This window comes from Crocuta crocuta, unplaced genomic scaffold (assembly GCF_008692635.1).
Source record: "Crocuta crocuta isolate KB4526 unplaced genomic scaffold, BGI_CrCroc_1.0 scaffold179, whole genome shotgun sequence".
In the NCBI taxonomy this organism is placed as follows: Eukaryota; Metazoa; Chordata; class Mammalia; order Carnivora; family Hyaenidae; genus Crocuta; species Crocuta crocuta.
In genome coordinates, this window is record NW_027551568.1 from 16,118,755 (window position 1) to 16,135,256 (window position 16,502).

The 16,502-nt window shown below is 39.2% G+C and overlaps 1 protein-coding gene across 2 annotated transcripts in view; it reads right to left on the bottom strand.

Moving 5' to 3' along the window:
* The window catches only part of KCNIP4 (potassium voltage-gated channel interacting protein 4), a 1,146,137-nt gene that overhangs the window by 200,495 nt on the left and 929,140 nt on the right, over positions 1–16,502 (bottom strand). Inside the window, exon 1 of one of the 2 annotated variants that reach the window (XM_077750422.1) lies at positions 15,938–16,153. The exons of the other annotated variant lie outside the window; for it this stretch is intronic. Coding sequence (XP_077606548.1) covers positions 15,938–16,049 — 112 coding nt within the window. The 5' untranslated portion in view covers positions 16,050–16,153. Of the gene's footprint in view, positions 1–15,937; positions 16,154–16,502 lie in introns of those variants that run through there. 2 annotated transcript variants of the gene reach the window in all.

Below are 16,502 nucleotides of genomic sequence, written 5' to 3' on the forward strand. Positions count from 1 at the left end.
AATACATTAGCTAGACAGGCCAACTCTAAACTTCACAAAGAATTTGCAACTATAGAATTTCTTTGCTGATTCTGCGTTTTCCCTTGAGTCCACCTATAAAATGTTAAGCTACATGTGAGTTTCATTGTTGATGCATTATAAAATAGATATACAACGATATTGAGGCCAGCTTGCTATTTGGAGCATGATATTTTTAGTCTAAAATCTTATTAGGGACCTAGAACTTTTGGGCACATTTTTAATGAGGTACATTTTCAAAAACAGTTTTAGCTAGACAATCACCTCTTGTCACGAGGAATGCATTTGGCTAATTCCCTTTGTGTCTCCTTGAATATTTGCAGCAAGGTGTTCACCCTGCTTCTCACTCAGGTGATGTTTAGAAGCCTCTGGTATTTTCTTCTTCAATGCACTAGTGATATTTAGGAATTGCTGGGTATAGTGAAGACAGATGTGGGGATGTGGGTATTTAGATGCCTGAGTCTTCCAATTATTTTATCTTTATCGATTTTCCTCTGTAATTTGTTTAAATTTCAAATCACATCACCAATTTACCTCCTTGCTGCCAGATCTTCAATATTTCCTGTTTATTTATTAGAGAGTTTCTGTGAGCAGGTCATTAATAACTAGGTGCTTATTGACATATATAAGTCACTCCTACTTAATTCTATGCAAATGGATGTCTGGGAAGGTAATTGGCCCCAAATATACTATGTTGATTTTACTAATCCAGAGACATTGGAGTATTTCTTCACATATCAGAGAGATTTAGAAAATGAAAATAAAAACTTAGCCCTTACATGGGCCAGGATTTGACCTATGTCTTTTCTATCTTCAAAACTCAGTGTTTCCTACCTCAGTATTGTTCTCACAAAGGGATTCTATGTGCCTAATTCCTTTATCATGACCTATTTAACATGAGAGAGTTTGAGTAAATTTTCATATCTTCTGAGTCAAATATCTCTAATTCTTGGTTTTAGACCTTGTGACAGGAACAAAATGCACTAAATTTTTCCTTGAGCTGAATATGGGAACCCCTCTAATAAGAGACATTGCTCTCCCTCCCAGCTCTTTAAATTCATCTAAGTAAATTTGATGAATTTGATAGTTAAGAAGGGCATGATGATTGAGAAAGGCTGGTACTGTTTCACACAGAGCATCCTGATTGACAACAGAACAGGAAGAACTTCTTCAGGCCACAATGGAAATTTCCTCTCTGCACAAAATAAGATTCCTAATGTTAGTTTAGAAGCCATTAGCAGTCCACCCCAGGACAGTTTCTTTACATTGAGCTGGCCAATATGGTCTTCAGTGTTAACCTTCAAAATGTCCCCTAACCAACAGCACCTAGTGATGGAGCCATGCCATGTAGACCACTGGGGATGTCTCCATTACAGCAGGGCAAGTACAGTTGTGCAACTCCTTTAAAAAGCAACTTGACCTTACATATATGTCCAGAGATTTGAAACATTTCATTCTCTTGCTCCATTAATTCTTCTTCGAAGAACCAATCCTAAGAACATAATTCTAAATATATAAGCAACTTTATAGACAAAGATTTTATTAAAGAAATTTTCAAATACTGGGAAAAATGCAAATAAATTACATGTCCTAAAATCAGGGTAAGTAATTTATACACACCCATTTATAGAATATAATGTAGCCATTAAAATATTTGTGAAGGATCTGTGAGCTAATATAAAAATATGTATGCTCTAATACCGAATTTAAAGGTACATAAAATTGTATAATTTTTAAGTATTATTTTGAAGTTTAAAGGAATAAGTCCATGTTTATAAAACTAAAAGTAAATAGATAATATCACCAGTGTTATCCTTTAGTGGGTCGAAGGGTATTTTCTTCATACTTCTTTCTTTTTCTGTATTTATAAGATCTCTATAATGACTGTATATTACTTTTGCAATGAAAAACATACTCCTTCTCAACACTTATTTCCAATCTATAATGTTTTTAGACTTAAGTTCACTTTTTTTTAATGTTCATTTATTTTTGAGACAATCACAGAGCATGAGTAGGGGAGGGGCAGAAAGAGACAGAGACACAGAATCTGAAGCAGGCTCCAGGCTCCGAGCTGTCAGCACAGAGCCTGACGTGGGGCTCAAACACATGAACTGCTAGATCATGACCTGAGCCGAAGTTGGATGCTCAACCAACTGAGCCACCCAGATGCCCTGACTTAAGTTCAGTGTGATGATTTATAAATACGATTACTAAAAAAGCTTACACACTATGTTTGATCAGACCTTAGCCCAATGGTTCACAAGATGAGAGGAGGTGATTTTGCCTGTCTTGTTGCCCCTGGGATGTTAGGAAATGCTGGAGACACTTCTGGTTGTTACAGTTCAGGGAAAGGTGCTACTGGCATTTAATAGGTAGAGGCCTGGGATGCTGCCAATTGTCCTAGAATGCAGAGGACAGCAACCACAATGAAGAATTAGCTCAAACTGTTAATAGCGTCAAGGTTGAAAACCCTACCTAAAACAAAATAATTAAAAATTATATCAGTTCAAGACTGTTGTGGACCTAGAACAAACAAATCTAAAGTGTGTATGGGCCCACAACCACAGAAGATCCCGAATAGCCAAAAGAATCTCAAAAATGAAAAGCATAGCTGGAGGCATCACAATTTTGGACTTTAAGTTTATATTACGCAATAGTGATCAAAACAGCGTGGTATTGGCACAAAAATAGATACATAGACCAATGGAACAGAATATAAAATCCATAAATGAACGCATAACTATATGGTCAATTCGTCTTCAACAAAGGAGGAAAGAATATCCAATGGGAAAAAGACAGTCTCTTCAACAAATGGTGTTGGGGATTCTGGAAAAGAATACAAAAGAATGAAACTGGACCACTTTCTTATGCCACATACAACAAGGCATTCAAAATGGATTAAAGGCCTAGAAAAATCTAGGCAAGTAACTTCTTACTTATAAGCAGTAACTTCTTTGATATTGACTGTAGCAGCTTTTTTTTTTTTTTTTTTTTTTTTTGCCAGATATGTCTCCTGAGGCCAGGGAACCCAAAACAAAAATAAACTATTGGGACTACATAAATAAAAATAAAAGCTTCTGCACAGTGAAGGAAATAATCAACAAAACTAAAAGGCAATCTACGGCATGGGAGGAGATATTTGCAAATGACATATCTGATAAAAGGCTGCTATCCAAATATAAAAAGAACTTATAAAATGCAACATCTCAAAAGCAAATAATCCAATTAAAAATGGCAGAAGACATAACAGTCCTTTCTCTAAAGAAGACATCCAGACGACCAATAGACATATGAAAAGCCATTTATCATCACTTGCCATCAGGAAAATGCAAATCAAAACTACAATGAGCTATCACCTCACACGTGTCGAAATAACTGTTGGCAAGGATGTGGAGAAACAGGAACACTTAGGCACTGTTGGTGGGAATGCAAACTGGTGCAGCCACTGTGGAAAACAGTATGGAAGTTCCTCAAAAAGTTAAAAATAGAACTACCCTAAAATCTAGTAATCATACTGCTGGGTATTTGCCCAAAGAATACCAAAACACTAATTAAGAGGGATACATGCACTCCTATGTTTATAGCAGCATTATTTACAAGAGCCAAGATATGGAATCAGCCCAAGTGTCCATTGGTTGATGAATGGATAAAGAAAATGAGGTATATATTAGTATGTATGTATGTTTATATATATAATGGAATAGTACTCAGCCATATAAAGAATGAAATCTTGTCATTTGCAACAACATGTACAGATCTAGAGAGTACAATGTTAAGTGAAGAAAGACAAATGCCATATGATTTCACACATGTGGAATTTAAGAAATAAAACAAATGAGCAAAGAGAAAAAAGAGAGAGAGGGAGAAACAAACCAAGAAACAGACTCTTAATTATAGAGAACAAACTGATGGTTGCCAGAGAAGAGCTGGGTGGGTGGAGGTGTGTAATAGGTGATGGAGATGAAGGAGTGCACTTAGTGTGATGAGCCCCAGGTGTTGTATGGAATTGTTGAATCATTATATAGTATACTCAAAACTAGTATTACACTGTATATTAACTAACTGGAATTTAAATAAACACTTTAAAAAGAAGACTTGTGGAAACTCTGAGAAATTCTTCACCAAGACCTCTGAACAAATTGTCTATCCATAGACAATAAATTGTCTGTCCTTCTATAAGGAACTGAGGATACAGAGATAAGTGCTCTGCCTACGTGGTGCTTGAAATTTAGGAAAAGAGAAAGACCTAGAAATCAAAAGTTTAATGTAGTTTGAAGTGTAAGATAGAGTACTTTAGGATAATGGAAATGGGCACTTAATCCAACTAGGTGGTTCAAGGGAAGCTTCTGGAACAGATGGCTCTGGAGCTGAGCTTAAACAATAAGAAGGAGCTAATCAGGTGAAGACCGATGGGATTTGTATTCTAGAAGGAGGGACATTCAGAGTGCAGGCAAAGGCATGAAGCAGGAAACAGCAAAGAGTGCTTCAGAAATAACAAGTTTGATAGCAGTGGAGCATAAAATGGGCACAGAGGCAGAGAAGACTCAGAGCCAGAGTGTCTTTTGATGCTTACGGAATCCAAGAAATGTTTCTTAGAGAAGGAAGAATACAAGCCAAGAGTTGAAGTTTGAAAAGACGTTTCCAGGAATATAAGAAGGGAAAGGCTATTGGTGAGAGAGAACAGTATATGCAAAAATGTGACAGCTGGAGACAGCATGAAGCCATTCAAGTGACTTCAGTACAGTGTTGCTGTAACAGGAAAGAGCAGAGGGAGAAAAAGAAGGCACTGGTCTGATCCCATCTTTGTATCAGATGCAAAGAACATGAAGATTTTATGTTGTAGGTGACACAGAAGACTCTTAAGCATGAGCTCAATCCCCTCATATTTGGAAAGATTTCTATTGTGAGAATATGAAGTCAGATTGGAGGAGAACAGGGTGGGGATGAAGTTAAGATGAGAAAAGTATATTGATGTAAAGAGTTCATCAAAGATGCAGCTGAGAAACCCACTGATCAGTATTTGTTGAACCTCCATTATTAATGTCTACTGCTCTGGATCTGGTAGAAATACAGGGAAATTTTACTCTATACTGAAGTAACTGAAGAGAAAATGAATTATACAAGTGAAGTGATTTGGGAAACAGTGCATGAAGGTTTATTATTATTATGTTATTTTGTAAAACATATCAAGACTGCCTGAATTTAGATTAGGGTATGAAGAAAGACAGTAGTTCTAGTCTGGGCTTGCATGGAGAAATATGGGTATATTTGGGTAAAAGAGGCATTGTGGGAGAAAAGGGAATAAAATGTGAGTCAGGATTTAGAAACTGGGATCAACATGAGTTATCCTTGAAAATGTGAAAATAGGTTTTATCAATTGTCAGTAGTTATCAAGAATGAGTGATACCAAGTGCTAAAAGTGTCACTCAGATCTAGTTCAAAGGTCACTTTTGTGAGTCTTTTCTGAATCTCCACCCTTTCTAATAGGACTGACTAGTCAGTCTCTTCCATATGTCCCTGGAGGGACACACACATCCTTGCACAGATGTGAGACCAGGGCAATTTACTAAACTGATGTGCTTGCATGTTCATTTGTATATAATCCCCTTTTAACCAAATCTGTGCTTTCAGTTCCCAATTACTAGCACAGTGCCTGGTACACGGATTGCATTTAAAAACCTTCTTTCATGGGGGCGCCTGGGTGGCTTAGTCGGTTAAGCGTCCGACTTTCGCTTAGGTCATGATCTCGCGGTTCGTGGGTTCGAGCCCCGCGTTGGGCTCTGTGCTGACTGCCAGCTCAGAGCCTGGAGCCTGTTTCAGTCTGTGACTCCCTCTCTCTCTGACCCTCCCCTGCTCACGCTGTCTCTCTCTCTCTCTCTCTCCTAGAAATAAATAAAAAACATTAAAAAAAAAAAACCTTCTTTCATGGATGATTTGTTAAAAGAACAGGACATGCCCAAGATGGTGTCACTTAGGCCAAGTCATCAAACTGGGGCTTAAAGCCTTAACTAACTGCCGTTTCAACCTCCCCCAGAAATGTAAGTTTTAACGCATCAGTCAGGAATTTTCTGATAAGCACCAAGGAGGTAATTTGTCACAGGGGCACCCTCCATCCCTGAAAGGACAATGACTTATTCTGCCTGATCATGTTCTTCGGTCTTCTCCCTAAGGAAATCGACTTTGCCTGGAACAATCTTTTCTTTTCTTCTGCTATTAACTCCTTGCTCTACTTTCCTTCCTATAAAAACCTTGCATTTCATACAACTCCTCAGAGCCCCCCTCTGCTTGCTAGATGGGATGCACCCAATTCATGAATCACTTAATAAAGCTAATTAGACCTTCCTACTTACTCAGTTGAGTTTTTAATCTTTAACAGATTGAATGAATGACCATGTGTAGGAACAGGTATGATGGATGTGAAGAACAAAGGCAGCCGTGATACTAATGTTAGACATAACACTCAGTATTTGTTGAACTCTCAGCTCTAGGCACCCAGGATAAGCAGAATTTTAACAGATATTTAACTTTCCTCTCACAAGAATCCTGTGACGTAGCTATTATTATCGTCCCTATTTTACATGTGAAAAAACTGAGGTCAAGGTGGGTTATACATCTTGTCTGAGACCATGTGGCCGATGAAAGGCAGAGATGCGTAATGAATTTAGGCCTGCCTCACTTCGAGGAACACAATCTTACCCAGGATTTGAATATCTTTCATTTTCAAGAAAATCCAGATTTAAGATGACTTTATTTTTATTTATTTTAAAGATGATTTTATTTAAAAAAAATTAGACTGAATGTAATGCAACATTTGGAGGACCAGTTTAATTTGAAAAATTGAAATATAACTGATACTAGGCAAGGCTTTACGAACTCACTGGAAAGGACATACTGCCACCTGTCCTAGAGGTAACAATACCCAAAATGAAAATTGGTAAGAGAGCATCCCAAAATGTGTAACCCCAGCACTGACTCATCGTGTGACAAAATCACATGGATGGCTTACTTTCTATCACTACCTCTACATGGGCTTGGATATGTAGAATCAGAGGAAGAGAAGACATTTTATTGGACAAACACATACATGCTAATTCAAATTATTTGATAATTTGGCAGATAATTTCATCACCCCCAAAAGAGGGACTAGACCTCTATCCATTCAATGAGACTGAGGGCTCAGAGAATCTAGACAAGTCTCCAAAACGCCGTATCTCCCCAACCTCATATCCCTTTTCTTTTCTTTTCTTTTTAATTTTTTTTAATGTTTTATTTATTTCTAGGAGAGAGAGAGAGAGACAGCATGAGCAGGGGAGGGTCAGAGAGAGAGGGAGTCACAGACTCTGAAACAGGCTCCAGGCTCTGAGCTGGCAGTCAGCACAGAGCCCGACGCGGGGCTCGAACCCACGAACCGCAAGATCATAACCTAAGCGAAAGTCGGACGCTTAACCGACTAAGCCACCCAGATGCCCCCCTCATATCCCTTTTCAATGGGTTCCTTTACTGCCAACTCTAGCATAGGGGTTGGCAAATTACAGTGAAAGGCCAAATCGATCCTGCTGTCTGTTTATATTCTCTGCAGGCTAAGCATCATTTTACATTTAAAATGTTAAAAAAATAAAAATAAAAAAATATTATTTGTGACATAAAAAATTGTATGATATTCAGATTTACATGTCTATCAAGAAAGTTTTATCAGAACATAGCCACGTGTCTTCATTTGTATATTGCCTATGACACCGTAACAGTTGAGTAGTTATAATAGACTGCATGGTCCTCAAAGCCTAAAATATTTACTGCAGAACAAAAGGTTCATCACTGCTCCAGAATAAAGTTTAAAAGGTGCCAAAGAACTCCGTGAAGAACACATTGCTCATGGGGCGCCTGGGTGGCTCAGTCAGTTAAGCGTCCGACTTTGGCTCAGGTCATGATCTCACAGTTCGTGGGTTCGAGCCCTGCATCAGGCTCTGTGCTGAACGTTTGCTCATAGCCTGGAGTCTGCTTCGGATTCTGTGTCTCCTCTCTCAGCCTCTCTTCCATTCGTACTCTGTCTCTCAAAAATAAATCAATGTAAAAAAAAAAGAAAGAACACATTCCTCACATCAGGGGTTTATTGCCTAACTCAGTGTTTCTCAAAGTGTTGGCCCTTGACAGCTACATCAGCTTGAAGTCAGAATTCCTTAGAAATGTGAATTCTCAGACCCTAACCTAGACCTACTGAATCAGAAACTTTGAGGATAGAGTCCAGCAATTTGTGTTCTAACAAGTCATGTAGGTGATTTTGACACACAGTAAAATTTGAGAACCGCTGGTATAACGCAAGGCATTTGAACATGCTATCCCAACATAATTACAAGCAAGGCATTTATTTATTGGCTCCTTCTTGTATTCTAGGCGCTAGCTACATGTTTCACTTATATTTTTGAATTCCCTAGAATAGTCTTGAAAGGTTGGATTTATTAGCCTCATTTTACAGTAAAAGGAACTCAAGCTCAGGTAGGTAAACTTTAAACTCAGATCTGTCTGCTATATACCCTATACACCTGCCTCTCATCTGACTCTGCCCTCCTTCTGATCATGTGTGAAGAGAAAGCAGCTCCCTTGCATTCTGAGGGAGCTGCCCTCCTTTGTCAGCTGGGCCTTGGTGTTCCCTTGGTGAATGTAAGCAATTCCAATCTCACAGTTATCAACATCAGACTCTACCTTTGAACGATCAAGACAAAAACAAGCACTCTGTAATTATATGTGAGAAGAGGCAAAAATATGAACTTTGTTTAAACCACAAAAATGACCAAATACTCCCCCATCCTAGTTACTGTAGCTTGTTTCTTTGCCAATTACAGCTTTGGCCTCTATCTAGTCTTCACTGCTTATAGATAAGATTTAATGAGATATTCAATCATGGAATTAGCCTGGCTTCTTGACTTAATTCAATCTAGAGCAAAGTCCCACTTCCAAAATCATAATCCTTCAACACAAACTCAAACACTTAAGTTCATTCTAATACCTCCTTGCTGAGATGTTTCACCACTGTCCATGGTATGTCTTCCGATCTTTGCAAAGAACAATGAAGCCAAATCATTCAACCAAAGGTGTGCTCCTGATGACCTCTGGCTAGAGGCCATTGAAATGTACAACTTCTCCACTTTCATCTCTCTTCCCGTTAAGATTCCAGCTCTCTGTTCCTAGCTGGGGTCGGGAATGGGTTTCCAAAGTAGGCAAAGCTGAAAAATAATGTTCCCCAATCCAAGCATTACCGAGCATGATGTCAGATCCAGAGAGGACAGTTGGTGTCTTAAATGGATTAATGGACTTTTAGAACGAACCTGATTACACACAACGATTTCGGGAAATGGCCTTTCTTTCCTAAATTACAATTCATAGCCTCCAGTTTCTGTCAGTGCAATGCCACCACTGTGTCTTCTTGCAGACTTCCCTGAAAATTTTCCATTTGGATGGAATGGCTCTTCTCTTCGAGTTTTCTAAAACCCTTGCTCCCTCTCACCGTACGGTTTTCAGTCTTGGATTCGTTTTTCATGTTTAGAGTCTAATTTGAAAAAAAAAAAATCTCAATTTGAACAGTTTAAGGACAGTAAAATGCCTTTTTTTCCTCTCTTCTTCTTCACACAGTAGGTGCTTGCTACATATTTAATTTCACTTGTAAATTTAAGGTTTGTTTGTTTTTCTCTCTAGTTGTAAAACTGAAAGAACTACTTTCCCAGCCAAATCAAAGCCCACGTAAGCTGGGCTTTTTCAACTCACTGCTGGGTATCGCATTTGGAATTATTTCCCATGGCCATGGGGTTCTAATGAACAGCTGCTCCAGATGCCTTTGGCATGTGGGTATCTCTACTCTGCAGTGGGACTTTGATCTGCAATCTCCCTAACAGAAAAAAAATAAGTAAATAAAACAATGTAGCCATCTAATCTGCAGTTTCCAGGCTACCATGGAAACTTGAAAGGAAACTGAAGGCCCTCAATTATGTAGTATAAGTAGAAGTGCACAGGCACCCTTTCTCTATGACAGTAAATGGCACTCACACCGTAATGTTTTGAGTGTCTTCTATATCCCAAGCATTGTGGTAGATAGCATGGATAATTACATAAACAAGGAGAAGGAATAAAACTGTACTAATTCCCTGTGACATTTTTTGTTGTTATTGCTCCAGGAATTACACATTGTGCATTATGTCTCTGTGTTGGTATATGGTTTTACCTCACCCAGAACCCTACATATGCCATTGCTGGTATGTGACTATGATAAAATTCTCTTTATCCACAAAAATTTAGCCTAAAGGCCAACTCCTCCTCCAGGGAGTCATCTCTGATCACCTCTAGCTCTTCCACTTGGATGTAATTACTTTCCATTCTTTTTCTATATCTTGGACTTACTTACTTTGATTTGTCTACCATAATGCATTGTCTTTTCTTTGTTTATATTCCCCATCTCCTTATATAAATGAGAGTTCTGTGAGGGTAGATACTATATTTAATTCATCTTTGTATCCTGGGCCTATCAGTGTGCCTGGAATATTGTAGACAATGGAGAAATCTTTCTATATTTCAATGCAAGCCACTGGTGAAACACAGATGGCAAAGTGATAGTTATTATTAATGGGTATATATATGGCAGTACATTATACCACTCCCGGATGTACTGTGTTCTGTGCCATTTTCTAAAATAAAAAGTTCAAAATAATTGAAGACCTTGCAAGATGTCAATATACTATCAGAACTGTCACATTCTTATTGTAAGTGCCACTACCGTAATACCTATAACTACGACCTCTGTGTGCTTCACACTTCCTTTATTTTTCTCTTAAGAAAGGTATTTAAATTCTAAAATGTTGCCTAAAGCAAAATACAATTATGCTATTTCAACAAGTGCAGGCCAAGGATATTATAGTAAACATGAATTTCTGGAAAAGCTGGAAATTGACAGTTCACATTAGGTATTTTATTGAGAAAGGGAGTCTATAGATTTTTGCCCTGTTATCTTTCACCTGAATTGTTCCAAGAGCATTACTAGCATCTCTGCTTCCATTATTTTACTACAAAACTCATCTTCACCTATTCCCAGATCGACCCACCTAAAACATTGGTCTGTTACATTACTCATTTGTTTCCCCAAAGTTGAAGACTTTGAAACAGGGGTTCTTCTCCAGTTAAAGAATAAGTATGCACTCTTAGCATTGAATGTCATGTTGCCTCCTCTGCTATATCTCCCATTTAAACTTTCCAACACCCATGTGTGCAAAAGCCACTGCCTTTATCCAAGAAAGCTATCTCCTGTCAGTGCTTAGGGGCACAGCTCAAGCTCTTTGCTTAGCCTGGAATGTTCTTCTACCCTCTTCCAACTTGGGAAGCCCTTCTTACATTGCAAAGTGTTGTATAACTGTTATCTTCCATGAAGCCTTCTTTTTTTTAAAATTTTTATGTCTTCATTTTATTTTATTTTCTTAGTATATTGTCAAGTTGGTTTCCATATAACACCCAGTGCTAATCCCAACAAGTGCCCTCCTCCATGCCCATCACCCCCCTTCCCCTCTCCCTCACCCCCATCAGCCCTCAGTTTGTTCTCAGCATTCAAGAGTCTCTCATGGTTTGCCTCCCTCCCTCTCCCTAACTGTTTTCCCCTTCTTCTCCCACATCGTTCTCCATTAACTTCCTCCTAATCCACCTATATGTGCAAACATATGGTATCTGTCCTTCTCTGCCTGACTTATTTCGCTCAGCATAACACCCTCAAGTTCCATCCATGTTGCTACAAATGGCCAGATTTCATTGTTTCTCATTGCCATGTAGTATTCCATAGTATAGATAATCCACATCTTCTTGATCCATTCGTCAGTTGATGGACACTTAGGTTCTTTCCATGTTTTGGCTATTGTTGAGAGTGCTGCTATGAACATCGGGGTACATGTGCCCCTATGCATCAGCCCTCCTGTATCCCTTAGGTAAACTCATGAAGACTTCATTTGAGTCCTTTCAGGATGCACAGCTGCATCTATGCCTCTACCGGCTACTTCTGGCTTATGTCAGCTTATTTCCTTCTGTCTTGTTTGGTAATTAGTTTCCTTTCCTAGAATGTAAGTTCACTGAGGGTACATTCCTTTCATATTCGTATTGCACACTTCTCTACCATCTCAGCCAAAAAGAGAAATCTGCACATGTCTAGAGTTCAACAAGATATATATTATATATTAATCTGTGATAATAATGAGATTCATTTTTGGAGTGTTCTTCCTTATTCTCCTTATTTGTAAGTGGATATATGGAAAACCTCAAAGCATCATATTAAAATCCCATTAGTCTTTTGAATCCTCTTTACAAATTGCTTTAGTTTCCTAAACCTTGAATTTCAGCTGAAAGAGAATTACATTTTTTAAATAAGATTTTATCAAAATCAGAATCTAATTTAGGGGGGAGCAGAATTGTTTCTCTTTATTCTTTTCTACCTGTGGCTAATTAGCACAAGCCATTATAGATGATAATACTAAGGTAGCACTGCTTTATCCCAACACTAATATAGACTCTCTCATTCAGATAGACTCAGGACTATTTTCTAAGTAAATCGATGCAAAGCCATATGAGAGAAAACACTCCACAGTTGTACCAGTGAAGAATCATTGCCCATGAGGCTAGTATACAAGTTCAGTGTGGCCTAAAAGCTCACAAATCTGCTCTGAGTCTCATCTTCATTTCTCCATCAAAAAGAATGGTTAGTTCTCTGACCTTATTCTGGGCTATATTTTCTTGCGCAATCAGTGAAAAGTTTAGCGATGTATGTGGGGATAGCCCTTTGGGACTCCATATCATTTGCAAGTAGAAAGGATGAAGGTAATCTAATATCTTGTGGCTTTCTCTGTATTTTGTACCTTTTTCTTATTCCTCCACCTGGCTGGTGATCATACAGCCTAAGTTCCATTTCTGGTTGGATATGCCACAGTCTGAGAAAACACAGACAGATGGCTTAGGCCAGAGCTCTCATGGTCTTATTGGGTCTCACTATTGGATTCTACCCATTCATTGCCATTGAATATGCATCACAGGCAAAAGGCAGGGCAGGTCTTAGAGGGAAAGACGATCACAAAACCAGTTGGCTTGCTTTTGTTCTAATTCTGCCTCCAATCAGTGATACAGTCAGTAGCCCAGCTTAGCTCACTTAAATGCCATACTTGAATCCCACACTTGGGTTTGCCTAAATGCCTTGTAGAAATTGTGTGGCTATCATGTAATATTATTTCCTGTGAACACATTTCCCTCAGGTATTTCTCACAGTCACAGTGTAGTGGACAGTTCAGGACAAGATTATTCCAGAATTCAGAACATTTCCCACATATGTTTTCATTATCTCTCTTTTCCAATATTAGGGAAGAGAAATAAGTAAAAAGGAAAAGAACTACATAGTACTTGATAGTCTCCTTGATTTTGGTCCTATTTTTCCTTCAGTTAGTTTTGCCTTCTGATAAATTGGTTAACCTCCTTGAGCCGTAGCTGTCTCCTACATAAAATGAAAGAGTTCAACTGGAGTAGCATTTTCTAATATGTACTTCATAACAAAAAAGGATTAATTTGTAAAGTAAAATGGGTTATATCTCATGGATGACTAACCTGTATCTTTGCATTTTAGCATGATCAAGGCTTATATATTGAATCCAAGTTTTCCCTAGTTTATTCAACATTGTGCATCATATCTATAAATGTGTAGGTACATCATCTATATGTAGGTGTGTGTATAGAAATATAGATTCATATGTGGATATGGGTAGTAATTGAATATGAATATGGATATCTACCCCAAGCAGGAAATTTCAGACTAGCTCAAAATTCTGTGATTCTGGTTGAGGGAGTCTGGTTTACAATTCTACCTTTTCATATTGTTGGAAGTCAAATGGAGTTTTCATCTGAAAACCGTCAACTTTGACATAAAAATGAACTTAAAGAATAAAAGCTGTGGGGCACCTGGGTGGCTCGGTCAGTTAAGCATCGGACTTCGGCTCAGGTCATGATCTCACCGCTCGTGCATAGGCTTGGGCCCTGCGGAGCCTGCTTCGCATTCTATGTCTCCCTCTCTCTCTGTTCCTCCCCCACTCACACTCTATCTCTCTCTCGAAAATGAATAAATGTTAAAAGAAATTTTTAAAAAATAATAAAAGCTGAGTCATTTGCAGGGGTCTTAAACCCTGGGACTCTGACTTTAAATGTGTACCTTATCAATACTGTCAATGAAAGACTTGCGTGCTACCCCATAGCTCTGTGAAGGTTGACATCCTTAATACCCTCATGGCTGTTCTCCTTTAGCGAATGCTTCACCCAACTATGAACCCAAGCTATGTTGAGTATTATGTACTAAATTTGGGTGACATAGCTCAACCAAGTTCAGAGAACAAAAACTAATATGGTGACAAAATTTAACAGGAGGAAAGTATTCCCATCAAAGAAATTGCAATGATCTCATCTGTATTTTATTATGATACCAACATTAGTACACTGAGGTAGAATCTCAAAATAATGCAAGATTGTAGTATAGTACTTGAAGAAGTATACATATGCGTTGTTTTCCTTCCAGGGGTTAAATACAATTGCTGTGTAATATGAGAAAAGGAAGAAACTAATTTCTAAAGTTTTATTTGATCCCAATACATTATTGTCTTGTGTGCCTAAGCAGAATTTGCCACAGAGGGAGAATATTTACCAGAAGATATGAAAATCACATGGGAATTCCTTATGTTCTTATAATGGTCTACACAGTTAGAACCTAACAGTTTAAACTTTGTTTAAAAGAAAATGACTTCCTAAAGATAAAATACATTGGCCATTATAACATATTAGCAGAAAAAATCTGTGTACAGGATATAGTTTGGGATGATGTCATTTTAGCTAAGCATGGGCAGGCTCAAATATTTCCATCATCTTCCAACATTACACACAATGTAGAAGTGAATAGTCGTAAATAACTCGGCAATAGAAGCCCAAATCCTTATCTAGAAGGAATATTAGCAAGTGTCTTAGAAACTCCATTCTTTGGCTTGAGAAGAAAGGAGAGCTTAGATGTAGAATTGATCTTGAATGCCAAGATTGAAATGATACAAAGTATGTTATTTCAGCAGAAAAACTATTTCATGAAAAAATACATGTGCATTATATAGTATACATATACATCTATATTCACACACACACACTTATTCAAATTGTTAAAGCAAAGTTAATCAACTTTTTTTCACCCCCATCTTTGAATAATAAAATTGATAGGAGTAGTAAAATTTATATTAGGTGGATAAAATATTTGTTGGTAGCAACAAATATGTCCTGTGCATAGGAGTCCCCACTCAAAAGACAAATGAGCAAAGAGTCTCCTTGGGAAATGTAAATGAAACACTTTTGCAAATGAAGTGTTCAAAGAACATTTTTGCTAAGCACCCATTAACTCAATTTTAACCGAAACGCTTACCCGTTTTATATCATAATCAACAACTCAGCTCCACCCCCGCACCTCCTAACTAATGAGGCACACACAGATATTTCCCTCACAAATCACGGTACTCCTCCAGAGAATGGAATTCCTAATGACATTAAGGAGTGGTAGCCATCATGAACTTGACCAAAAAACAACCTGTATTACCACCCCATCGTAGAGTCCTAACTTCGCACCTTGGAAATAAATATATTTAACCCACAATATCAGCCTGCACTCAATTGCTTTCAAATAGAAAGCCGGCGGGTACAGTATCTCTTCTCTCCCAATGTCCACTATCTGGGTGAACAGAAATGAACTGTCCAGTGCTAGGCTGCTCCTGTCAAGCATGCAATATTTTACAACTTTTACTTTGGGTATTAAGCCTCCTCAACTTCTGCAGCGTCTGCATCCAGGGCCGAACCTGACCTGACCAACCGCACGGAGTGGGAGCGACCACTTTACCTTCGGAAAAATCAATCAGTCCCAGCAAATGAAGCAGCTTCAGAGATGCACATATAATCACAACAATACCCACTGTTTGCAGTCCTTCCGACTCCCACTCGAGAGTCAACATCTTTCAAGCCGGCGGCGCATCCCAGCCTCCGGCCCCCTTCGGAGCGGAGGGAGTTAACTAGAGAATCCGAGCAATCTCTGGCTTGGAACAAAGACTCGCGAGCGGGGAAAAGTGAGCAGCTCCTCGCCGACGCACCGGGCGGAGCAGCGGCCCCCCGGGGTGAGGACCGACCTGGGCTGGAGTCCAGCCTCTCATGCTGATGCCGGCATTTCCTAGCTGGGGTCCCCACCCCCCCCACCCTCAACCACAGCGCGCGGGCCTCCGGGCTCTGCGCTGCCGCCAGCGGGTCCGTGCACTTCGCGCTGCGCGGGGAGCGTCTGCGGGGGGACCGGAGCCCCCGGCGTGTCGGTGCGGAGGAGGGACACTCCCAGGAAACTTGCCCCGGGAGAGCGCGGCCGCGCTGCACGCGCCGAGACGCGCGGCGGGCTGGGCAGGCGGGCGGCGCGCGCCTGC